A 27,164-nucleotide genomic window follows, 5' to 3' on the forward strand; every position below is an offset into this window, starting at 1 on the left:
CGAGAAAGACTTGGCTAAAGATGGTGGAAGAAGAAATGTGGGCAAGGGGGTTAACAAGGAGAGATGCAGAAAATAGGGCAAAATGGAGAAGATTGTCATGGGGACCGCAAGGCTAACCCCCGCTCTAGCAGGGAAAATGGCCTTTAAAATGCATGTTGTTGTTGTATGTTGTTGCTCAGTAACCTAACATAGCACTTGGTAAGACAAACACAGTCCTGTCTTGTAGGCCCAATACTATAACACTGTTTGCATATAACCACATAAATTTGTAACTTATTACAATTTTAGTCTTTTGGTGTTCTTTGTCTGCACTGATTTGTTAAACATGACAATAAAATATTTTGCTCACTAGCTTTCCAGCAAGAAAAAAAAATTACCCTCCAACCAAAGAGTAACACTCCAACCAAAGGTTGTACTGAAGTGCAGTTTGTGCATCACAAGTTAACAAATACGACAAATTTGAAATGGGACTTCTTCCACAACCCTTCCGCACGCTGAAAAATGTATGCATGTATGTGTATATGTATGATAAAAATTTACGATTAAAACATACACGAGCCTGCTTGTTGATTCAAGACATAGCTGATGAAGCTACACGAGACTTCTTAGCAGCCATAGACACTTTTATCTTTGTGGTTGTGGTTCATTTATTTGTTTCATCACCTTTTGGATTGCTAATACCCCACCCTCCTACTTCCCTTTCTTCTTTTCCTCCCCTTTGATTTCTGTCTTCCTTTTCCTTTCCTTTCCTCTGCTCCATTGAAATAACACACTTTTGGTTATAGTTTTTTTTTTGTGTGTTTCCATTTCAATATGTATGAAGCATAAATTTTCCAGATTGGTCATAATTGGCCTTCAGGGTGCACCCTCTGTGAAAGAAGTGGTATTGGCTTTGGTTTATGGGAGGTGGAATTTCGGTGGACAATGGGGTGAGCTCTGGTTACAAAACAACACTACTTAGTTGCATTTGTTGTTGACCGTTGCATTGCTCATTTCATTATCATTCCCAAAGGCTTGCAGCAATCTGAGTTACCAGGTCAAGCAAAATGTCTGGTTCACCTCTTGCTGCCCCCAAGAAAGCCTGAAACTGCATCGTGGCTTATGATGCAATAACCCATTAATGTAAACCTATTTTATTCAATTATCAATTTGTTATCCAGGCACTTCTTTGTTTCCAGTTTGTCACATGATTTTGTAGTTCTTCATCTATAATAATTTTGTAGTACACATTATGCATTTGTAGCTTTGGCACAGACAACATTACTCTCAGCAGTGATGCAACTGGCTGATTAACTGCACTCTCAGATGACAGCAATACGAGTTCCACTGCTTTTGATAACAGCAATGATATTTTCACTTTTTTTTGATGATATATGAGATTTTCACGTTGGATTTTCACTGCTCTAAATATCAATATATAAATAGCTGGTGGTGAAGCATTTCTGCTTCTTTACAATGTGAAAATGATATAACAGAGCAGACTGACTGATGCCTCGTGGGAGAAACTTGTGACAGAATGTTGCCACAATAACTCCCCAGTGTTAACCCAGCCTTAAGGTACTGTTGGTGTGCATCATTAGGATGTAAGCACGTGAAGGGCATCCTGTTGTTTGGGCCTCCTGGCTGTGGAAAAACGCTGATGGCGAGGCAGATTGGCACAATGCTCAATGCTCGAGAGCCGAAGATTGTGAATGGGCCAGAGATCTTGAACAAATACGTCGGTGAGTCGGAGGCCAATATTAGGAAGCTCTTTGCTGATGCTGAAGAAGAACAAAAACGGGTAAGAAGGAAACCTTTATGGTAATTTGCTTTAACTTAATAATTCGATTTTGAACTTTGACTTGAGTTTGGAAACCTTTCATCCAAGTGTGGTGTGAACAGTGGGCTCCATATCATCATCTTCGATGAAATTGATGCCATTTGCAAGCAACGAGGCAGTATGGCTGGTAGCACAGGTGTACATGATACCGTGGTCAACCAGCTCCTGTCCAAGATTGATGGTGTTGACCAGCTCAATAACATCCTGGTGATTGGTAGGTACATCTTGTATAATTTAATGTTTACTTCCATCACTTCCTCCAATTAGTGTTTTGTTTTATAAAATGTTTGTCTCATGGTTTCGTGATATTGTTACATATTTATGGGAATGTATGTGAATTACTATTCAGGTCTTTGCTTATCAATGTGTAGTCGATTAAGGGTTGTTGTGGTTGGAGGGTCAGGAGCCCTTCTGGAAAAAGAGACCGGAAACGGAAGAGAAAAGACACGAGGTCGAGAGAAGCGACGAGGATTCTTCTTCTTCCTCGCCCCGCTCCGACGAGAGGGGGGATCGATATTGAGCCGTGTGGAAAAGCGGCGTTCCCAAGCCGTCTGGCGAGAGGAGTTACCGGGACGGGTACCTACCCGGTGGACACGTCAAGCTGCCGTGGGGCCGCGCACCGACCCAGCGTCTGGCACCGTTCGCGGCACCGTCTACAAAGACGCGTACGGGTCGCACGTTGGGGCCTAACACGCGTTGCAAGCGGCGTGTGGCCTTTGCCTGCTGTACAGTACCCGCTTCGCGTGGCCAAGAGGGGGGCTGCAGCCTTGGTTCCCGGTACGATACATGCCCGGTGGAAAAACGTCCACCCGGGGTTCGTTCAACCGCTCGAGTGCGGCGAAGCCGACCATCATCTTGGTCAGGAGGGGCCCAGAGACATTGTGAGGGACAGAGACCAAAGGGGGTCGTGAGTACAAAAGGGGACACACGTATGTAAGATGGCCATCTTAATCATCTAGGGGATTGCTTGTTGAGTGTGAATTGTGGATGGTGGATTGCTCGGGGAATATATCCTTGATTGTATCATTGAAATTGTATGGTATCATTACCCTTGAAATATATCATTGAAAATCAGTTTTCTCTTGGGTGGAATTCATAGGGATTGCGTTGCGAAAGCGCATCTATCTATAATTCCAGTAATCTCTGTTTGTACGTTTGTACGTTTGTCTGTGACCGCTGTTTCTCGACAACCACGGGTCCGATATACTTTAAACTTGCCAGGTATATTGCTGGGGACCCGAGGATGTGCCTTTTCAAGGTTTCATATTAATCGGACAATTACTTACCGAGCTATGTCCAAAAAACGATTCAACCAATCAGAGCAGCGAACTATCGCGTGTGCCGAACGTGGCGGACACACTCTGCCTCGGATGGCACATTTGAGAGCGTATTCATTTATTTCCCGTCGGCAAACTATGTTGGCGCTATGTTGGCGTTAAACGATGTTTTAAAACTAATTAAAACCCCGGGGGGATTGTCACTGTACTCGCAAGCCGTTCGCCGTTCGCTTTGGCGTTGCGAATGGACCAAAACATTTCATGCACCAAACCATTTCATGTAAAGCGTTCGCCGTTCGCTTTGGCGTTGCGAATGGACCAAAACATTTCATGAACCAAACCATTTCATGTAAATAGAGGGGGGGATATAATTTTAGATATAGATATAGTACGGGCATGCCCTAGTATATATAATACCACTTTCTGGCGAAGTTCCTCTCCCGGTCCGGGGGTCACCGAGACCAGGTAGTCACCGAGGGGACCACGTAACAGAATTGGGGGCTCGTCCAAATTACGATTTGCGGATTCGCAATTGGGTCTACGTCCGGGATCTAAAATTGTATAAAATAATAAAATAATATTTTTATTAATTAAAATTTATTAATTAAGTATTAATTGGTAAATTTTTGGGGAAATTGGGGGTAAAGTATTGGGTGAAGGTTAACAGGGGTTAACGATAGGCACCATGGCGTTTGTGGCACAGAACTTTGCGGTAACCCCGAGTGAGGCACAGTTCCGAGCGTTACTAAAGTCGGACCTCTTGAAATTGGCCAAACATTTTAACTTGGAGGTCCGAACTAATTTGAGGAAGGCAGATTTGCAGGCCACGGTGATACAATCTATGGTGGGATTAGGAACATGGGACGAGTTAGCCTGGGAGTGGCTACCCGAAGAACCAGAAGACGTTGAGCTCCGGAAACTGGAGTTGCAATTACGGAGCCAGGAACGGATCAAAGAAGAAGAAAGGAAAGCAGAAAAGGAAAGAGCAGAAGAAGAAAGGAAAGCAGAAAAGGAAAGAGCAGAAGAAGAAAGGAAAGCAGAAAAGGAAAGAGCAGAAGAAGAAAGGAAAGCAGAAAAGGAAAGAGCAGAAGAAGAAAGGAAAGCAGAGGAGAGGAGAGAAGAGAAACAAGCAGAGGAGAGGAGAGCTGCAAGGGAACTCGAAGCAGAGGAGAGAAAAGCAGAAAGGGAATTAAAGGAACGTGACATGGAGCTTCGGCAGGAAATTAAATTCAAGGAGCTGGAGTTAATGAGAGAACGGGGAGAGGCACCACCCTTGCTGACGGGGTCGACACCTAACCAGAAAACCTGGGATGTGGGCAGACATGTGAGGCTGGTTCCACCGTTCAGTGAAAAGGAAGTCGCGAAATTTTTTCCACACTTTGAGAAAGTGGCTCGACAATTAAACTGGCCGGAGGAGGCCTGGACCATACTAGTGCAAAGTGTGCTGGTGGGAAAAGCTCAAGACATTTATTCGGCGCTACCAATGGACCAATGTGCAGATTATGAGGTACTGAAGAAGCACATCCTCAAAGCCTATGAGTTGGTTCCGGAAGCTTACAGGCAAAAATTCAGGAATGCCAGGAAGAGGGAGAGTGAGACCCATGTGGAGTTTGCCAGAGTGAAAGAAAACATGTTTGATCGGTGGTGTGAGTCAAAAGGAGTCGGGAAAGACTTCGAAACATTGCGTGACTTGATCCTGGTGGAGGAATTTCAGCAGTGTGTCCACGAGGACATCAAAGTGTACCTGCAGGAAAAGAAAGTACCAAAGTTGTGGGACGCAGCCACCATGGCAGATGAGTATGCCTTAACCCACCGAATAGGGGTCCACAAACCTAACTCCTCGCCTAGACTTCAGCAGGGGAGTTATGGAACACCCGGTGCGGAGAACGACCTTACATGGCGGCGGCCTCGAGATGATTATGGGGACAACTATGATACCCCAACTGTTAGAAATCAGAGGGCTACGGGCCCAAGACAAACTTCTTTTCCGGGGGGCCCGAGGCAGACCACGAGTTTTTCCTCCGGGCCTACTTGCGCTTTTTGCAAGAAACCTGGACATGTGATGTCCCAATGTTATGCCCTGAAAAAAGAAAATCAGGAGCGGAGTTCGACTAGTACGACTCCAAATGCAATGGCCATTGTGAGAAATCGCCATCAAAAGGGTTACCAACCATTTATTTCAGAGGGGTTTGTGTCACTGGATGGAGCCTCGACTAACCACCGGAGACCGGTTAGGATATTGAGGGACACAGGAGCACATCAATATTTAATGCTTGAAGGCATTTTGCCATGGTCCGAGGAGACGGCAACGGGGGATAGTGTTCGTTTACAGGGGATCGGGGGCGGTGTTAGTGCTCCACTTCATGTCATCCATTTGGAGTCCGATTTGGTGTCAGGACCGGTCACCTTCGGTTTACAAGCCACACTTCCTGTAGAGGGTGTATCTGTGGTTATCGGGAATGATTTGGCCGGGGGTCAAGTTTATGGTAACCTGAGGGTTGGTAAAGAGCCCAGCAGGGAAAATAACACCACACCAGCTCGGGATGGCGACAAAAGTACCAAGTTATTTGTAGGGGGACTGAACTTCAAAACAGAGGAAGAAGTTCTGACCTCTGTCTTCAACAGATATGGGCCGCTGGTGGAAGTGCGGTTGGTAAGAGACAGGGAAACGCAACAGTCAAGAGGGTTCGGCTTTGTCACGTTTGCAAGCACAAAAGACGCCAGAGAGGCAGAGAAGAATTGGAATGGCAAGGATTTGGAGGGTCGGACCATAACAGTAGGGAAGGCATTTCGTAGGCGTCGAGAGGTCTACAGGAGAGTACAACTGGGCGGTAGTTTTGGTGGTGGCCGCAATCAATATTATTATGGAGGCTCCCTGAGTTACGGCAGCTCCCGAAGGAAGGATTGTCAAAGTAGTGGCCGAGAAGGAGACCGCTATTCATGGGACTACAGTGACAAGCGGTCCCACCATAATTATTAGGGAAGTTCTGAAAAGCTGAAGCACTGAATGCGGCGGAGCCGCCGAGCCAAGATTCCTACACGGATTAACCGTGAACGCCACGTTCCTAAAGGCGTCCATGTAGTGAACTTTCATGCACGGACTAACCGTGAACTCCACGTTCCTCAAGGCGTCCATGTAGAGAACTTTCCTGCACGGACTAACCGTGAACTCCACGTTCCTAAAGGCATCCATGTAGTGAATACTCGGCTTGGCCTCCCGGAAAAAGTGCTATCGAGTTGCTTAACTTTGGATCTTTGATCAACCCCTTAACCTTCATTCACAAGAAACTGACAGTCAAAGTCAGAGGGTCATGAGATGGAGTTTGGCTTGGCAGGAGTCCAACGGGAAATTGAACATGTAAAGGGCAGGGACAATGTCGTTGCTGGTGCTTTGTCCAGAGTGAATTACCTTTGAAAATCTCTGGGGGTTTTGTGAAATTTTGTTGCTTTATTTTTGAGTTGTGATAATTGTTGCCCAGGGGAACTGATGATTTGGGGGTTGAGTTATTTGGTTTGTTTATCCAAGTTGGCCGGCAAAGAAAGTTTTCGCTGGGTTCAAACTTTCTTTCTTGAAGGGGGGGAGTGTTACATATTTATGGGAATGTATGTGAATTACTATTCAGGTCTTTGCTTATCAATGTGTAGTCGATTAAGGGTTGTTGTGGTTGGAGGGTCAGGAGCCCTTCTGGAAAAAGAGACCGGAAACGGAAGAGAAAAGACACGAGGTCGAGAGAAGCGACGAGGATTCTTCTTCTTCCTCGCCCCGCTCCGACGAGAGGGGGAATCGATATTGAGCCGTGTGGAAAAGCGGCGTTCTCAAGCCGTCTGGCGAGAGGAGTTACCGGGATGGGTACCTACCCGGTGGACACGTCAAGCTGCCGTGGGGCCGCGCACCGACCCAGCGTCTGGCACCGTTCGCGGCACCGTCTACAAAGACGCGTACGGGTCGCACGTTGGGGCCTAACACGCGTTGCAAGCGGCGTGTGGCCTTTGCCTGCTGTACAGTACCCGCTTCGCGTGGCCAAGAGGGGGGCTGCAGCCTTGGTTCCCGGTACGATACATGCCCGGTGGAAAAACGTCCACCCGGGGTTCGTTCAACCGCCCGAGTGCGGCGAAGCCGACCATCATCTTGGTCAGGAGGGGCCCAGAGACATTGTGAGGGACAGAGACCAAAGGGGGTCGTGAGTACAAAAGGGGACACACGTATGTAAGATGGCCATCTTAATCATCTAGGGGATTGCTTGTTGAGTGTGAATTGTGGATGGTGGATTGCTCGGGGAATATATCCTTGATTGTATCATTGAAATTGTATGGTATCATTACCCTTGAAATATATCGTTGAAAATCAGTTTTCTCTTGGGTGGAATTCATAGGGATTGCGTTGCGAAAGCGCATATATATAATACCACTTTCTGGCGAAGTTCCTCTCCCGGTCCGGGGGTCACCGAGACCAGGTAGTCACCGAGGGGACCACGTAACAATATTGAGAAAAGTCTTGCTGGGAGGTGTGGGGGTGGGGAGGGGAGGCGGGGTGTGGGGGAGTGGGGGGTGGTGGGGTGGGGGTGGTGGGGGGGGGGGGGGGGGAGAGGCGGTGGGGGGGCAGGGTGTTTATTGTATGACCATGCATTCGTGTCCTTGGGCTAGGATGTATGTTTATTGTATGACGATGCACTTTGGCCTCATGTTTATCTACTATATGTAGTGGATTAATTTATCAACTGATGTACGCATAGCATTAGCAAACAGTAACATATTTAAAAGTCTTTGATAATGCTGATTTACTGCCTGGAAAGAAAGCAGTACATATGTGATACTAGCAAAGGTACCACAATGCTGGGTCCCTCCTTGCACCCCTTCCCCCTCCCTTGTCTTACCCCTCCCCTTCCTCCTCCAACCCACCCCACCCCCTCCCTTTTCCCACCTCCTCCTCCCCCCCCCATTCCACCTCCTTCCACCCACATCCCCCCTCTGGTCTCCCATGCTTTACCCTCCCTCCTTTCACCTCCTCTCACCTCACACCTGTCCCTCCAGCCTCCCACTCCACCCTTTCCCTTACCTCTTATCACCCCACACCCTCCATTCTCCCACCTCCTTTCACCCAATCCTCCCCCTCCGGTCTCCCACCCCACCTCTTCCTGCCCCATCCCCCTCCCTCTGGACTCTCAACCATTGCCCGCCATCATCTCACCCTTTCCCCTGTCACATCCCATTCCTCCTCCCTCCAGACTTTCACCCCCTCCCCTGCCTCCCACCCCACCCCCCTCCATTTTCCTACCCCATCCTCTCCCTGCTTCCATCCCCCATCCCCTCCCCTCGACAGATGGTAGCTTGTCGATATATTTTTACGTTTATGGGGGTAGGCAATGGAATACCTTCGTCCAGGTAGATTGTGTAGGGTAGTGTGCCACGTATCCCATGTGGAAACCTTCCTGTAACTAAGTAGGGCCGGATGTCGCACAAGTGTATATTTGTCGCCATGCGAGGGGTTAGTCAGGTTCACTATGTTTTTTCGATCAAATTTTTTGGAGATTAGCAAAACTATACATTTTTCGAATATTCAGAGCATGAGGAATCCAAAAATTAATATTGGCATTTGCGTAGACACCTTTGCAAAAATGGCACTCAGGACAGTGATGAAGATCTGCAAAAGCATATTCCTGAACGGTATAGACCTAGTAGATCCTGTGCAGAGGACTTATAGTTCAATCTGATACTAACAAGGCTGCTTTCTTGCTTTATAAACCCATACCTATAACTTCAAAGGACTTGCAATATGATGTATTATGTAATACAGTTACTGTATATCACAAATATAAAGACAATGGTTTTCAATTACCTTTGTTTGTTGCTTTTCTATAATCCTGAGCACTATTTTGAGGCCTTTATTGGATTCCTTGACCCAGAAAACATTACCATATTTAATTAAGTTTCAAGGTTGACTAGAAGCCGAGATAGCGCAAAATATGTATTTTATGGCGGCCATTTTGAAAATCCAAAATGGCGGCCATGCAGGTGTGCCCCTCCCTTTATATATGATTATATGGGATCATTTCTCTTTTGGCAACTTTAACATAGGGACTAAAAACTCGTTTATTGGCTTCGACTGGACAAAATTAGCTGCAAATTTCAGAAGTAAATGCTTTGTACATCAAGGTAATATGTTCCAATTTCAGCAACGTCTGTTTCCGCATTCTTGAGTTTTATTAAGAAAACCCTCAAATTCACGTTTGTGTCTCAGTTCGTCCTTCCATCCGTCCGCCCAAAATGTGTTGGCGCTCATATCTCAACGGCTATACATTGAAACTAGCTGAAACTTGGAAAATACCTTGGCCAATACATCCAATTATTTTACATCCAATACTCTTTTGATTTTTTTTTTTTTTTTTTTTACTGGCATCTAACTTAATAATGAGCAATGTCTTCCTCTTCTTTTGTTTTTTCTTCCTTTTTTTCTCTATAATGTTCACACTTTAACCAGTCAGCCAAAAAATATTGAAGTTTAACTATGATCTTGGATATACCTGTAACACAATTGGTAATCCGAAGGTTATTGTCTCATTTTTACCAGCCTTGGTGGTGTAATGGTTGGAGAGTCCACTCTGAGTATGTGAGGTTGGGGGTTCAAACCCCATCAGAGTTATACCAAGGACTTTACAAAAGTACATGCTGCTTCATTGCTTTATGCTCAGCATCTATCTATAATTCCAGTAATCTCTGTCTGTACGTTTGTTTGTCTGTGACCGCTGTTTCTCGACAACCACGGGTCCGATATACTTTTAACTTGCCAGGTATATTGCTGGGGACCCGAGGATGTGCCTTTTCAAGGTTTCATATTAATCGGACAATTACTTACCGAGCTATGTCCAAAAAACGATTCAACCAATCGGAGAGCAGCGAACTATCGCGTGTGCCGAACGTGGCGGGCACACTCTGCCTCGGATGGCACATTTGAGAGCGTATTCATTTATTTCACGTTTGCAAACTATGTTGGCGTTAAACTATGTTTTAACACTAATAAAAACGAATTTGCGATTCATTCGCTTTCCTGCGCGTTTGTGCACGCGATGGCGATTTCTTTACCAAACTCCGGAAGCCGTTCGCTTTGGACCAAACCATTGCATGTAAATAGAGGGGGGGGATTGTCACCACTCGCAAGCCGTTCGCTTTGGACCAAACCATTTCATGTAAATAGAGGGGGGGGGATATAATTTTAGATATAGATATAGTACGGGCATGCCCTGCCCTAGTTTAAACAATAGAGCACGGACAAACAATGCTAAGAAGGCAATTGCAAACCACCCGGTGCAATTGTTGCCTAGAAACTGCTTCGGCAGCACCAACGCTCTGTGAAGAGTGTGGTACATCAAATCAAATTACACTTTTAGGTTGATGATCATGTGCTTAAGAAAACATCCCAAATGTGCTCTCATACTATGACTGCTGTTCTGATTTCACAATTGAGTGATTGTGAATTGATGCATTTTGTTATGGTGTTTTCTTCAGCATTTTATTTTAACTTTTCTTTTAACTTTTCTTTGTAATGATAGGTATGACTAATCGACCAGATTTGATTGATGAAGCTCTTCTTCGGCCTGGGCGCATGGAAGTCAAAATGGAAATTGGTAAGTTCATCAAAGAATACATTGCTGTGGTTGTATTGCTTCTTGAAACCATTGATGGAATGCTTGACGTGCATTTTTTTTTATTTTTCGTTTTTTTTTTTTTCAGGTTTGCCGGATGAAAAAGGACGAATCCAAATTCTCAACATTCACACATGCCGCATGCGTGACAACGGTCTCCTTAGCAGTGATGTAAATGTTAACGAGCTTGCTACAGATACAAAAAACTTCAGTGGAGCAGAACTTGAGGGTCTTGTCAGGGCAGCACAATCTACAGCCATGAACCGGCATATAAAGGTGTGATTGTGTGGAGTAAGTAAAATACTAGATTGCATGTGCCATTTTATAATATTGGTTCACGAGTTACCAAGTGACCACTATATATGTCATGTGTGCGTCTGTCTGTGTGTGTGTCTGTGTGTCTGTCTGTCCGCAGCATAACTACCCGATATCATCCGATCTTGATGAAACTTGGGTGGGAGGTTGATATCATGATCTAGTTGTGTCCTGCCTAGAGTGGGCGTATTGCGCCCATTGTGGGCGGAGCCACGCCCGAAAAAGATGTCTTTTTAGGGGGTAATCGAGTTTAAGCTACATCTTCTCCGAGGGGTTTGGTGGAATCTGACAGGGGTTTCGATATTTGGTTAGGCCAATGTCATATGTCTAGCCCCACTGAACTCGACTTTTCATTTTTTCTTTTTCTTTTTTCATTTTTTTCATTTTTATTTTATTTTATTTTTTACATTTATTTTTTTTCATTTCATTTTTCACCGAATTTTCGGTATTGTGGAGCTAACTAACCTCATGACTGATTATACATTATTTTCTATCATTTCAAGGTCAGTAACCTTTGTTTTGATATTTCCGGGCCTGGCCTGTCTGGGCCTGTTTCGGTTATAGTCCGTCCTTTGTCATTCAATACCGCTCACTCGTGAACCATCGTCGTCTCCTGACTTGTTTTTCTCAGCTATGATGCTCAATTATTATTAATTTAAATTGGTGATACCGAAGAGAGAGGTACATGCAGCAACATGTGGCAACCACAGAGTGCGGTTGACAGATGATCAATGTACAATCCTTGATTGCCTTGTGTACTTACGAGTGTCAAAAATTGGAATGTTGGAGCAAGAAAATAGAGATTGTAATTTAACTTGAGTTTGAAGCTATTATGAGTCTGCTAAGTTTTGTTATCAACTGTAAATTTGAGCAACAATCAAATTGAGTTATTTATTTATTTATTTTGGATGTGTGATACCTATTTCATTCTGTTTAAAATATTGCTGGTCTACCTATCCTTTGTACAACATTGAGTGTTATTCATTGGGGATTATTATTAATTATTATCAAAAAGGTTTGACCTCTTCCTGCAGGCCACTTCCAAAGTGGAAGTCGACATAGAGCGAGCAGAGAAACTGCAGGTCACAAAGGATGACTTCTTTGCTGCCCTTGAAAATGACATCAAACCTGTAGGTGGCCATATTCATCCTACAGCAATTTTTTAAATCTGTCCTTTTAGATAATTGTGAGCCAAAGTCATTATATGCATCCTTCAAGAACCTTTCTCCTCCTTCCACCTAATTGCAACAGGCATTTGGCACTAATACTGAGGACTACCAAAGCTACATTATGAACGGGATCGTTAATTGGGGGGATCCAGTACACCACGTGCTAGAGCGGGGTGAGCTACTCGTACAGCAAACACGAAGGAGTGAGAAGACGCCTCTCGTTGGAGTGCTCCTTGAAGGTGTGCTCTTGCGACATTTTTAGTAATGAATGGTAGTTAGGGAAAACTGCGCATTTCAAACGATGCACAATATATAATGAAGATGATGTGGGAATCGTGCGGTCCAATATCATAGGTTGGAATTGGAGGTTAAATTGAAATTGTGAGCATGGGTATGCCAGTTCACACTGGTAATGCTCCTCTCCCATTGCCAGGAACCTGTGGACCTCTACTTATTTTCTGACTATTCTGGTCTTCCTATTGGTACTTTCAACCATTTGCCCCATCCAGTCCCTGCTTAAATGTGGTCATTGTCCAACCCACTCCAAACGTCATGAAAAATGGAATGGAGGTTGACAAAAAAAAAAAAAAAAAACCACCTTTAGAGGCCATTTTGTCCCCGCAAGCGGGGGTTGGCCTTTTTCGGGAACTGTGGTTGTTGTTCGGTCCCCTTTTTGAAGCAATGTTTTACGGCCGGATGCCCTTCCTGACGCCAACCCTTTTTGCCGCCTTTAACGACAAGCAGGGAATTACCAGTGAACTGGTACTCAATTTGCCGACCTCGGAAGGATGACAGGCTGAGTCAACCCCCCTGGCGTTAATTCAGCGATTGACCGGGATTCGAACCCAGGATCCTAGGATCCTAAGCCGGCACCCTAGCCGCTAGCCCAACACCAGGGTTGGTTGACAGCCCACATCTATTCCTTTATCCCATTTTTCTCACATCTTCCAGTTTCTAGATAGTTCTGCACCTCTTAAGGCGAGGTTTTGGGATGTATTGGACATTGAAAGTAAAAAGTCAAGCATTGGCCTCATGGTGTATACATTTTGCCTGTGGGCCGGTGGGTGCATTGCCTGACCGCACATCCCAATATACACTTTATAGCAGCCTCTGATAGCCTCAAAATAGACGTCAAGGACAATGTCTGTTTGCTTTAAACTTTGTCCACATTCTGAAGTACCTAGAGCCAAAATTTGGGGCCTTTAGGTGCTAGGGTTCAGCCATGAAACAGTAACAAACAAATGTACAACCACTTGAAAGTATTTTTATATTTCAACGTTTTCAATGTACAACATGTGTTGGAACCACTACGTAGTGGTTTTCCTGTGCAGCTTTGGGTACCCCAACCCAAGCAGAGTTACCTGATCAATGTGGGGTTATTTAGACTTCATTAAACCATCAAGAAGATTGTTCATAGCTGCAAACAAAAATTAACACAAGAGGAGAGTGCACCACAGAAATAATGGGCCAAATGGCCTCATTCCCTTGATTAATTTGGTGTGGACTGGTCCAGCCATACAGGTGGAAATCAGAAGTGGGGTTTCCACTCTTGTTTAGTGTGGGGTGGGTGGGAGGATATACATATATATTGTTATGGATTTGAGAATTGTGTTTTTTTTGTGTTGTTGTAAAATATCACCCTCCTTCCTCCATTTGTTGTGTATAAAGGTCAAAGGTCGTTCCCGTTAGTTATTCCATATACCACACGTAGCCAATCATAGATTTCCTCCTTGTTCCGTAGTTATTTCCTTATTATGTGTATTAGATTAAGGCTGTGTCTTCCATTAACTGATACTCCATTGCACCGAAGTCAAATAAGCGAGGTCCCCTTTCGTTTTCATCCCAGCGGTGCGAGTGGTTTTCCATCTCTGCAAGACTCCATTACGCACGCGGTCAAGTTGGGAAAGAAAGGCGTGTGTCCACCTCGTCATCGGAGGGTGGGGCCAGGAGAGCCCCTACAACCAACCAAGCACGAGGGGTTTGGCTTGAGAGGGCGGAGGAAGAGCGATCGGGGAGGTTCGAAAAGGTTAGAGGGTGTGGCCGATATAACCCGCAACGTGACGCCCCCCACCTCAGATGAGTCCTGGGAAAGCACGCGACGTCCCCACGGCGGCACGAAGGGACGATTGAGGAAAGAGAGAGAGACGTGAGGGGGTGCCTGTATTGCGGCAATAGGCCGAGACCCTCTAGGCCCTATTGCCGGTCGGTGAGACGCGAAGCGGAGCTGTGTTTGCCGGGTTTTCGCCTCGACCCCAAAGCGTGGATCGGAGCGCGCGTTTGGAGCTGGACCTCGACGCCTCCATCTACCTGGACCCTCCTCTGCCATCCCAAACCATTCCTGCCCTTCCATCCTTTTGTGTATGTGAGTTTGTTTTGTGTGTTCTGTCCTGGGTTATAAGTAAGTCTGTATATGCTAGAGTTTCACTGTGTCCTTCTGGTCCGTCCCTCTTTCTGCATTATTTTATTATCCTTCCTTCTTCCTTGGTTTATTTTGGTTGTAAATAGTAGTAATAAATCATATTCGTATTTCCTACCTTTTGTCTTCTTCTTCTTCTTCTTCTTCTTCTTCTTCACATCCGTCGTCTTTGTCTTTTCCCCATTGAATACCTGTGGCACGATTTGGCCAACGTTCAGGAATCGGGTCTAGTCCTTGGTAATAGTGCGTGCCGCGGTTGCTAAAACCGCTCGGCAATTAACATCTGTCCGCGGTACGAACGGGGCTGTGCCACCTACCTTTCCGGAGGTCGCTGTACAGCGTCAGGGACCACGTCGGTCAGTCATAAACGAGGGGATTAATCCCCCCTCGATAAGGGGAACAGAGGCCGACGTTGGGTTCCGCAACAATATATATATATATATATACATACATACACACATACATACATACATACATACATACAGACATACATACATACATACACACACACACACACACACACACACACATACATATTGTTACGGATCGCGGATTTGATGTTATTTACCGAGCGGTGGTATTGCCGCGACCTAACAATTCCCCCGATTCTTCCCCAACTCACCCGATTCCACCCGACATTGACCTGGTCGCGCTATGCTAAATCAATGATGGAAAAGACACAACGACTGGGATAAATGAAACGACACAAGGGGTACAGTTCTCAAGACCTCCGGAGGAGGACATAATTGATGGTGGAGAAAAGGGGTAGATTACAAGGTATGAGGTAAAGCACAGAAAAGATGGGCACTTAGTTACAGTCTTATCTTAACCCTGACAGACCACAGACAAACGGAACAAGACTGACTTACACAGGGATTGATGGCAAGGAAGGACAGGTCGGTTGATAGCACAAGGTGCACCTTGGCTCAGGGACAGGATACAGCTCAGTCTTTGGGAGGACTCTCGGCGCTCGGAGGGTGCGTCCTTTCTCCTTCAGCTCTGCGCGCATCTGACGTCACCTCCCTCTTCCTGCGCATGCTCAGCGGGGAGTGACACGCCCTCGGCTCGTTGGCTCCGCCCATTAGATGGGATCGGTCTGCCGCTTCTATTGGGTGCGGGGGGTTACCGGGCTCCGCCCTTGACGAGGAGCTGACAGCGAGCCCCTACGTGGTAACCCCGTCGAGCACATGCTCGATGGCGGCTCGTTGGAAAGGCATGGTGCACTCCCAACACCCCCCACCAACCAAGCCGGAGTGAGGACGCACACTCCCCGCGCCGCCGCCGCTGTTGTTGTTGTTGTTGTTGTTGTTGTACCATGAGGAAGAGCTGCGGGGAGGTATTGGGAGGTCCTAAACTTCCTAACGGTGCCATACAATCGCATTCTGGTGCAACGAAGAGTCAGAATTAATGGAAACGAGTCCTTAACTGACATAGACTAAGAATAACTAGCAAGATGTCCTATAGTTGTCTACGTGAGATGCGGTGGACCTGGATGCGACATTTAATGGGGGAAATAGGGGGAGGTCGGGTCTACAGAGTGTTGTTTACAGGAAATGGGACTAGGGAATGGGGGATTGGGGATAGTTGGGAAGTATGGAGGAAATAGGGGAATATTTACAAGCGGATATGGATGGAGGCCAATCTCATATCCGCAACATTGCACCCTTCTCTACCTCGGGGCGTTCCGACCCGATAAATTTTTACTTACTTTAGTGTGGCACTCAGATGTAGTTCCCTCTACTATTAACTCAACCCTGAGTGCGACAGTTTTACAGATATTCACAAATGAGTAAATATGTCCCCCTGCGACGTTGCACCCTTCTCCTAACAGAAACACACCCACAGGATAACCGAATCGCGGAAAGAATCCTCAAACTAAACATACAGCTGGTAGGGAGCATTATTTACACAAGACTGATATTTACACTACGATCCAGGACCTGTTCTTTGAGGAACACATGCAGATGTTATGCATAGAGAGAGAGCACGCATGCCAGCATCGATACACCAACCCACGAGTGCCCTGTGGCCCTACGGCCTTTAATAATGTGCAGAGCACCCCATCCAAGCACCAAAAGCACCACCCCGTCATGTACAGTCAGCACCATCCGGTGCACCAATAAAGTGTTCAGTAAAAGAAAAGGCACAATCAAGTGTCCATGGTCACCGGTGGTGTCGCAGCCGGCCGATGTTCTGCCGCTGGTCTTGCCTTGGAGCCCACTTGGCCTTCTTGCTTCTTTAAAAATAAAGAAAGGCGCCAACCGCGTCCATTTCTTAATTGTGGCCGTCAGGGGGCCAACTATAAGTGGTTCACCTGTATGGCATAGGTGCCACGTTGACCCAGAGGTCCATCAACGGGTGGTGCTTGGCCGCAAAAGAACTGCGGTCCATTGTGGGCGGCCACCAAAAATTGCGGTCCATATGGTGTATCGATCCAGGCAGCAAGCAGCGAAAGTACAGGCCCACAACTGCGGAGCCAGCACCTCTCTCTCCTCTCTCTCTGCCCCAAAGCCAGATCCTCGGAGGTGGGAGACAAAAGAAACAAGTGAGTAAGGTGGTAAGGGCGCAAAAGTGCACGCAATATTAGGTAATGCACACTAGGGGCACATGGGAACCAGGTGAGACAGGTACGTTCCTACCGTACGCCCCCCCCCCCCACCAGGTAACCTACATTGCCCCTCCCTTACCCCTTACTGTATCCACAAAACACAACACTACCCATAAACATCTACTTTACACATCAACAAACGTCCCTACTGTCTTCCCCGTTCCTCCCATAAACCAAATTCGTCTTCTCTCCCTCCTAACCAATCAAATTTGCCATTTCCAACTCTCATCAAAATTTGCCATCTCCAACTCAACATCAAATTTGCCATCACCAACTCATCATCAGTCCCTCCTAAGGAGGGAGAGATGGAATCACCCCAATGTCTAATCCACGTCGTGATGCGTCTCACAAATCCAAACAGCAATTCTCCCTTCCTGCAACACAAAACAAAGAAACACAGGTGTGGAGTCATCATCACCACAGGTAAGTGGCTGCGTATGGTGCGACAGGTTCATCAATCCTAACTATTTCCTAAATGACTTTAACAACTTTACATTACCCGGGGTCTTTCCCTGCCAATCCATTGGCCAACTTACACTATGGGTTCTAAAAAACCAATTCCCATTGACCAAACTGTGGTGCTTCTCAATTTGGGGGCTCACTCCCCCGATTCATCTCCCGGTGCCCTCGCACAATTTCTGGGCTGTGACGTGTAGCTCTCCCAGCAGGTCTACCCACCTGCACACCTCCACCACTGTAGTTGCCACCCGAGCTTACCTGCTCCTCACCCTAACCTAACTAACTGGGGAAGGCCCTCTCGCACTCTCACCCCCTCAGTGCCCTCTCTGGCACGGGCTGCCCGATCCACACCCGGGATCCTCAGGCACCCACTGGCACTAACGGCTCCCAGAGCCCACCTGCGGCCTCACCTGGCCGACATCCTCACAGTGGTGGAGTGCCCAAACCAACTACACACACTAACAGGCTACACGCCCAGCCATTTCCACAACACTAATGCACCCATCCACAATACCATTCTGCAACCGCACCACAAATGCCAATATCCAACCACAATTTACCTATACCCTCTACCTAACACTTACACTACCCGCCCCGGGTACTCGTGAAAGGGGTCCACTCTTCCCCCATCCACACCTTCGCACCATGCACACCACTCCGTACCACTTACTCCAACTCTCTCCACACCACTCATTCTCTGCTCCATATATTCCACACACCTGTACTTGCACACCTGTGCTCTCACACCTGGTGCCACCTGCACCCTTCTCTCCCCAAAGCGCATTCGCGCTGATCCACAACACTCACTACTCATACACTGCTCCACACACCTGTCCAGTTCTCACACAGCATCATCTCATCTAACTACTCCCCTCTGAAACCTGCGCTTCTCCGTCTTCCCTTACACTCAGCGCTCCCACGTCATTATCAACCACACTAATCTACCTGCGTCCCCACTACAGGTATCAGTCACTAACTAATCTTAACGTTGCCTAATGTCATCTTCTAGGGCCCTACACACAATATCCTAACCCACCCGGGCTAGTTTTCACTGCCATACACCCCCTAATCTATAGCGCATTTGCCCCACCATGGGAAGGGTGGCAGGGATGCCACCCTTACCCACCGTCATACGGCGCGAGTGGGACCTTGTGGGACCACCTCGTATGTGAGTCGTTGCCCGCCTGCCGGACCCCGTGCGTCGCCCCTTGCGGGGTCAGCGCGGGGCCGAACCGGCCGGGCCCCCACAGTACATTACCCCCAAGGGGCTCTCGTGCCTCCCCTGTCCCTCTAAAAACTACCCCTGTTGGTGTCGATGCATGGGTCACACTTCTGCAACCCGCTACCCATTCCATACCACCACAACCTTGCTCACTCACACCTCGCACCTCTCCCATCACCGGACCCTCTCGCTCGCACCCTCGTTCCATACCCTCCGGACCAGCCATACACCTCACTCTTGGCCTCTCACGAACATCCGGGTCTATCTCGACCCCCAAGCTTATTAAATCACCTGGCGCATCATACGCACGACCATATTGGTCACCACTTACACCGGGTCCTCTTTCTCTTCGCTTCGCCTCCATCACCTGCGAATCCCTCATCCGGTTAATGAGCACATCATCACGATCCGAACACAGACTTTGGACCAATTCTTTTACTTCCTCCTTTATCTCTTTCTTATCCTCTCTCCGTCGCTTCTTAATTTCGCTCACCCCTTCTTCCACTTCTTCTAATTTCTGCTTCACCTCCTTCATCTCCTCGTGCGCCCCCTTAAGTTCTTCCTCTAACTCCACCTTATTTTTTTCTATGTGCTCCCGCACCTCCCGCTCTTTAACCTCCATTACCTCTACCACCTTGTTCATTTTCCTCGTCAGGTCCTCATGTACCGTCTGACACTCTTTTTTAATTACCCCTACGTCCTTTTTCATCTCCTTCTGTGTCGATTTAAAACCCTCTATTACCGCTGTGTTCTTCTTTACCTGGTCCCCCAACTCCTTTTGTCCCACTGTCAGTTGTTCTACTCCCAGCGTCAACTCCTCTATACCCCCTTGCAATTTTACAGTCCCCTTTCTCACCTCCTTCTCCATGCGCTCCTTACAGTGCCTCACCTCCTCGCGCACTCCTCTGACCTCCTCACTCACACCTCTTCTGATCTCCTCTCCCATCACTTGCATCTCCTGCCCAGATGCCACCCTCATCTGCTCCATTTCCTCCCTGTGAGCATCCAATTTAGTTTCTACCCCCATTCTGAACCCCTCTATCTGCTGCCCCATTTTTTTAACTTCCCTTTCCGCTTGGTCCCTCATGTCCCTCAATTTGCCTTCCATACTGTTTTCTAACCCCTCTAACCCCATTTGCATCCCTTCCATTTGATTCTCTTGAGCGGCCATTCTGTTTTCTACCCCCATTAACCCCTTCTGTATTTCCCCTAATCTATTGTCTAATCCCTCTATTCTACTCCCTAACCCTCCGATCTGGGCCCCCATCCTTTGTTCTAACCCCTCACCGGTACCCCTCGCTTCGTCCCTCATTACCCCCATTTGGCCCTCCAATCGCTCACCCAATCGCTCACTATCAGCCCTCATTTGCTCACTATCAGCCCTCATTTGCTCACTCTGAGCATCCATCCGATTCCCCAATTGCTGACTATTAGCCCTCATATCGTCCTTCTGCAGGTTGAGGGACGCCTGCATTTGTACCATAAATTGCTCCATGAGGGCCTGCATTTGGGCCATCCCTCCCACTTGTGCAGCGGGTGCGGCCGCCGTAGCAATGTGCGAGGCGCCATTTTGCGCGCCCGCAACCTCGTGCGCGAGGCCGCCATTTTGCGAACCTGCCGCCCTCACTGCTTCGCCCTCCTCATGTCCATCAATTTGGTCCTGGATCGACCCTGCCTCACTCTCCTCTACCGGAACCCAGCCGTCTTGATCTGCCATAGCGCGACTTTCAAAATTCGGGTTTTTATTTTACAACAAAACAAATTTCGGTTACTTGTAATTTTGAGCGCGTTAAGCGCGCTTCGGGTCCGATCTCACTCCTCGACACCAGTTGTTACGGATCGCGGATTTGATGTTATTTACCGAGCGGTGGTATTGCCGCGACCTAACAATTCCCCCGATTCTTCCCCAACTCACCCGATTCCACCCGACGTTGACCTGGTCGCGCTATGCTAAATCAATGATGGAAAAGACACAACGACTGGGATAAATGAAACGACACAAGGGGTACAGTTCTCAAGACCTCCGGAGGAGGATATAATTGGTGGTGGAGAAAAGGGGTAGATTACAAGGTATGAGGTAAAGCACAGAAAAGATGGGCACTTAGTTACAGTCTTATCTTAACCCTGACAGACCACAGACAAACGGAACAAGACTGACTTACACAGGGATTGATGGCAAGGAAGGACAGGTCGGTTGATAGCACAAGGTGCACCTTGGCTCAGGGACAGGATACAGCTCAGTCTTTGGGAGGTCTCTCGGCGCTCGGAGGGTGCGTCCTTTCTCCTTCAGCTCTGCGCGCATCTGACGTCACCTCCCTCTTCCTGCGCATGCTCAGCGGGGAGTGACACGCCCTCGGCTCGTTGGCTCCGCCCATTAGATGGGATCGGTCCGCCGCTTCTATTGGGTGCGGGGGGTTACCGGGCTCCGCCCTTGACGAGGAGCTGACAGCGAGCCCCTACGTGGTAACCCCGTCGAGCACATGCTCGATGGCGGCTCGTTGGAAAGGCATGGTGCACTCCCAACACCCCCCACCAACCAAGCCAGAGTGAGGACGCACACTCCCCGCGCCGCCGCCGCTGTTGTTGTTGTTGTTGTTGTACCATGAGGAAGAGCTGCGGGGAGGTATTGGGAGGTCCTAAACTTCCTAACGGTGCCATACAATCACATTCTGGTGCAACGAAGAGTCAGAATTAATGGAAACGAGTCCTTAACTGACATAAACTAAGAATAACTAGCAAGATGTCCTATAGTTGTCTACGTGAGATGCGGTGGACCTGGATGCGACATTTAATGGGGGAAATAGGGGGAGGTCGGGTCTACAGAGTGTTGTTTACAGGAAATGGGACTAGGGAATGGGGGATTGGGGATAGTTGGGAAGTATGGAGGAAATAGGGGAATATTTACAAGCGGATATGGATGGAGGCCAATCTCATATCCGCAACATTGCAACAATATATATATATATATATATATATATATATATATATATATATATATATATATATATATATATATATATATATATATATATATATATATATTGTTACGGGTCGCGGACAAGATGTTATTTTGACCGAGTGGTGGTGTATTACCGCGACCTAACAGTTCCCCCGATTCTTCCCCAACTCACCCGATTCACCCCAAACTTTGGCCGTATCGCACCGCAGCTGCCCAATCTGGAAAACTCTAAAACGACCGAATGCAAAGAGGAAAAGGAATAAGACGAGAAGACGGACAGAAGAGTAATTGGATTTATTATACACACAAGCAAAAAGAAAGCAGTCACGTTTATTTACAGACGAGATTAGATACACAGTGCAACGCTAGCTTACCTACAGTCTTGATTAACCCAGGGACAGAACAAACAAAAGACAGACTCACGTACGCAAATGGATGGAAATTGCAGGCAGGAATGACAGGAGGTGGGTGGCTGGAGGAAGGCCCGGAGCTGGCTGGAGTTTGATCCCGCACGGGACGTCGGGCTGGACCTCGACGGCCGCCGATGCCACCGATCCTGTCGTGTGCGCGGGGTAGCGGGTCGGAGCTGCTTGGTGGAGCCAAGCCAACGCTGCTGGTGGGGGGGGGGGGGGGGGGGGTCTGGCGTGACGGGTTCTCTCGCGTGACGGGTTCTCTCTCTTACTAACTCCAGGACTCTTTGTAAGTCCAACTCTTCCTCACCACCGACAACTCAACGCAACCCCTCCACTCTACGCAAACACTGACCACCACTGACGACCAACCCAGCTCTGACCAAAAAAACCACACACTCCGCTCTTGTCGTAGCTCATCCCGTCAAAGCTCATCTCTGGTGGACACGCCCTGCCTTGGGTTATATAGGCCCCGCCCCTCAACCTTTGCGAACCTCCCCGATCGCTCTTCCTCCGCCCTCTCTAGCCAAACCCCTGGCTCATGGTTGGTCGAGTGGGGCTGGCTCACTCCTCCCCTCTATGACGAGGTGGAGACACGCCTTTCTTCTCCGACCCTGCCTCGTGGTCAATGGCGGTAATTGGAGCGGAGGTAGTTTCTAATCGACGAAAAGGGGGAATGGAGGTTTTGGGAATGGGAATGAAGGGAATCTATCTCTTTCACTTGTTGCAATGGAGTACTTCTATTAATGGGAGACACAGCCTTACCCTAAAACACAGAATAAGATATAACTATTGAACAGGGGTATTCTATGATTGGCTGTGGTGTGGATGCTTTATGGACTAATTATGGGATGCCCTTTGACCTTTACACAGCTCCGGAGGCAGGAGGCGCAGAATAATTCCAGTAATCTCTGTCTGTACGTTTGTCTGTGACCGCTGTTTCTCGACAACCACGGGTCCGATATACTTTTAACTTGCCAGGTATATTGCTGGGGACCCGAGGATGTGCCTTTTCAAGGTTTCATATTAATCGGACAATTACTTACCGAGCTATGTCCAAAAAACGATTCAACCAATCAGAGAGCAGCGAACTATCGCGTGTGCCGAACGTGGCGGGCACACTCTGCCTCGGATGGCACATTTGAGAGCGTATTCATTTATTTCACGTTTGCAAACTATGTTGGCGTTAAACTATGTTTTACAACTAATAAAAACGAATTTGCGATTCATTCGCTTTCCTGCGCGTTTGTGCACGCGATGGCGATTTCTTTACCAAACTCCGGAAGCCGTTCGCTTTGGACCAAACCATTTCATGTAAATAGAGGGGGGGGATATAATTTTAGATATAGATATAGTACGGGCATGCCCTAGTAATAATAATTCACACAATCAAAAAAATATACAGTCCTCATATCCGCAACACTGCACCCTCCTCCTCTTAGGCATGACCCGGGCCTACAACTTTTTATTTAGTGTGACACGTAGGTGTAGTTCCCTCTACTTTTAACCTGACCCTGAGTGCGACAGTTTTTAAAACATAAATAAATGTGTCCCGCTGCTCCATTGCACCCTGCCTAACAGACTTTCACCCACAGTTAACCGAATTGCGGAATTGTCTTCAAACTATACACTGACGGTGGGGAGCATTATTTACAATGACGCTATTTTTATTTACAAAACTAACCCAGGACCTGTGATTGTTCTTTCTGGGGGGGAGGCAGTCTGCTCTGCATCAATGCACCATTAAAGCACCCAAAAACGCAACAATACACACCCAAGCACCAATCGGTGCAGTCACCATTGTTCAAGAAAATAAAACCAACAACCCCTAACCCTGCAGGTGATCTCTTGCTCTTCGGCTCCCTCTGCTGGTTATTATTATTGTCTTCCAGTTGTTGTCTTTCTTTCATTTTCTTACTGGCGGCCTATTTGCAATAAAGTGTGCCCAACGTGTCCATTTTATTTTCTTTATTTATGGCCCACAGGGCTGACTACGTGTGGTTCACCTGTGGGGCATCGGTGCCCTGTGGCCAAGGTCCGCCAGCAAGATTTCGGGCCCTCATGGCCGGTTCCAGCAGAGGGGCCATGCCCCAACCCATGGGGTCCATAAGTGGTGCTCGGCCACAGACATGTGGTCCATAATGTGGTGCATCGATGCAGACAGCTGGTTCTGAGAGTTCCGGGCGCACAATGGCCGACTCACGCACGCTCCCCTCGGCGCCCCATGGCGCACAGGTCATGTGGGAGACAAAAGGGGGACAAGAGAAATGAGCGAGGGGTAAGGTCACAAGGGTACACGTCAATAAGGCAATGCAAGGCGAAATGCGCACGGAGAGCGAAATGAGAAAGCTCATCCCTACCGTACGTCACCCCCCTGTCACCTACACTATCCTTGCCCTTACCCCATATGTACAAAAATCTACACATTACCAATCCGTCGCTACCGTCACGTCTTCCCCTTATTTCCCTTATACCAAATTCGTCTTCACTCCCCCACTATCCAAAATTTGCCATCACCCAATTCGTCATCAATCCTCATAAGGAGGGAGAGATGGAATTTCGCACAATGTCACACCCACGTCATGATGCGTCTCACAATCCAAACATTTGCATCATAAAAAAATAATCAAAACATGGCATGGTGTAGAGTACCTGTCACCTCAGGTGAGTGGATGCAGATGGTGCGAGGAGATCCTTCATCCTAACTATCCTCTAAATGATTTTAACACACTTTACACTACCCGGGGTCTTTCCCTGCCAATCCATTGGCCAACTTACACTATGGGTTCTAAAAACCAATTCCCATTGACCAAACTGTGGTGCTTCTCAATTTGGGGTCTCACTCCCCCGATTCATCTCCCGGTGCCCTCGCACAATTTCTGGGCTGCGACGTGTAGCTCTCCCAGCAGGTCTACCCACCTGCACACCTCCACCACTGCAGTTGCCACCCGAGCTTACCTAGCTCCTCACCCTAACCTATCTAGCTGGGGAAGGCCCCTCCTGGCTCTGTCACCCCACTCGGTGCCCTCTGGCACTGGGCTACCCGGGTCCGTCCTCCGGATCCTCGGGCCCCATCCACAACAACTACTACCGGCTCCCAGAGCCCACCTGCGGCCTCACCTGGCCGACATCCTTACAGTGGCGGAGTGCCCAAACCAACTACACACACTAACAGGCTACACGCCCAGCCATTTCCACAACAGTAATGCACCCATCCAAACATCATTCTTCCACTCGCACCACAGATGCCAATATCCAACCACAATTTACCTATACCCTCTACCTAACACTTACACTACCCGCCCCGGGTATCCGTGATGGGGGTCCACTCTTCCCCCAGTCACACCTTCGCACCATCCACTCCACGCCACAATTTCCACCATACTCACTCCACGACCATCCATTCCAATACTCCATTTATTCCACACTACCATTCTCCATACCTGTTGTTGCACACCTGTGCCCTCACACCTGGTGCCACCTGCACCCTCCTTTCTTCCTGGACCATTTGGTCATCACAATACACATCACCATCACTCACTCATACACTGCTCCATCCACCTGTTCAGTTGCACACCTGTGCAATCACACCTGTTCAATCCTCAAACACACGGCATCATCTCATCTAACTACTCCCCTCTGAAACTTGCGCTTCCCAGTCGCCCCTTTAAACTATTGCGCTCCCACGTCATTATCATCCACGCTAATCTACCTGCGTCCCCACTACAGGTATCATTGTCACTAACTAATCTTAACGTCACCTAATGTCATCTTCTAGGTCCCTACACACGATATCCTAACCCACCCAGGCAAGTTTTCACTGCCATACACCCCATAATCTATAGCGCATTTGCCCCCATTTTGTGAGGGATGACAGAGTTGCCATCCCACCACATCGGGCATCTCCCACTACCAATTTTGCACATCAAATTTCAACAAATCAAAAATTTGCCAATCATCTGCCAATCACCGTACCAATCATCAAATTTTGCTTTTTTTCTAATTTCGGGGCCAAAACACTATCCTCATCACCCGTCTACTTATTAGATCCTCTCGGTGCGCCAATTCACTTCCACAGCCCGGCTTCGTACAGCCGAACAATGAACGCGGGTTCTTTGGTGCCGGCGGCTGGATGCGTCCGGCACTCGGTGCAGGGACGGGGGCTTACCCGTGCCGAGATCCCACGCACCACCTCGGCGCGGAGCCATCCAATTGCCCGATCTCGACCTGCCGGAACGTCTCAATAAAAAGTGGTCGCCATGATGACCCTTCCTATTGAGCTGCCCGCTCCGCCCAGTGGAGCACGGACGCGGCCGTTCCAAGCGAGGCCCAGCGTGGATCGCGTACGGCGGTCCTTTCGAACCCGCCGTGGCTCGGATCCCCGCTGGTTCTCGCGGCACGCGAAGCCCGGCACGCACCGAGGGCCCGATTCGGCTAAAAGTCGCTCTAACCGCTAACCCGGTTACCGTCGATGCCTCACCTGCATGCTTACACGCATACGCTACCCCTTTCTTGCTCATACCTCCAGCTGTTCCCATGCTCCTCGTACCTTTCCTTACACACCTCGGTACACTCATTCCGCTCACAGACTTGGTCACACACCTGACCACCGAACACCTTGGCACACATTCGTCGCTCGCACACCTCACCAACACACCTCTTCGCGCCCCCTCCCCGGTCACCTCCTCTGTGACAATCACAGGTGTGCTCTCACTCGCACACCCAACCACGTGCCTCACGGCCAACTCAAGTGTGCATTCCCACACACGCTCTACCATTCCAGGTGTGCATCCTTCCATTCCAGGTGTACATCCTCGCTCACCTGTCACAACCAACTCGCGCTCCGTGTCACTCTCACTACTTTCACCTC

At 48.1% G+C, this 27,164-nt stretch overlaps 1 protein-coding gene across 3 annotated transcripts in view; it reads left to right on the forward strand.

The window, feature by feature from the left end:
* NSF (N-ethylmaleimide sensitive factor, vesicle fusing ATPase) overlaps window positions 1–27,164 on the forward strand; it is a 74,521-nt gene that overhangs the window by 21,250 nt on the left and 26,107 nt on the right. For all 3 annotated transcript variants that reach the window (XR_010981452.2, XR_013624316.1, XM_068097474.2), the window contains exons 9-14: window positions 1,581–1,780; window positions 1,868–2,033; window positions 10,644–10,718; window positions 10,825–11,012; window positions 12,086–12,181; window positions 12,303–12,459. Coding sequence is in view for 1 of the 3 variants with exons in the window: in XM_068097474.2 (XP_067953575.1) it covers window positions 1,581–1,780; window positions 1,868–2,033; window positions 10,644–10,718; window positions 10,825–11,012; window positions 12,086–12,181; window positions 12,303–12,459 (882 nt within the window). In the remaining 2 variants the exon portion in view is untranslated. The remainder of the gene's footprint in view (window positions 1–1,580; window positions 1,781–1,867; window positions 2,034–10,643; window positions 10,719–10,824; window positions 11,013–12,085; window positions 12,182–12,302; window positions 12,460–27,164) is intronic.

This window comes from Myxine glutinosa, chromosome 1, assembly GCF_964187855.1.
Source record: "Myxine glutinosa chromosome 1, kmMyxGlut1.1, whole genome shotgun sequence".
NCBI classification, from domain to species: Eukaryota; Metazoa; Chordata; class Myxini; order Myxiniformes; family Myxinidae; genus Myxine; species Myxine glutinosa.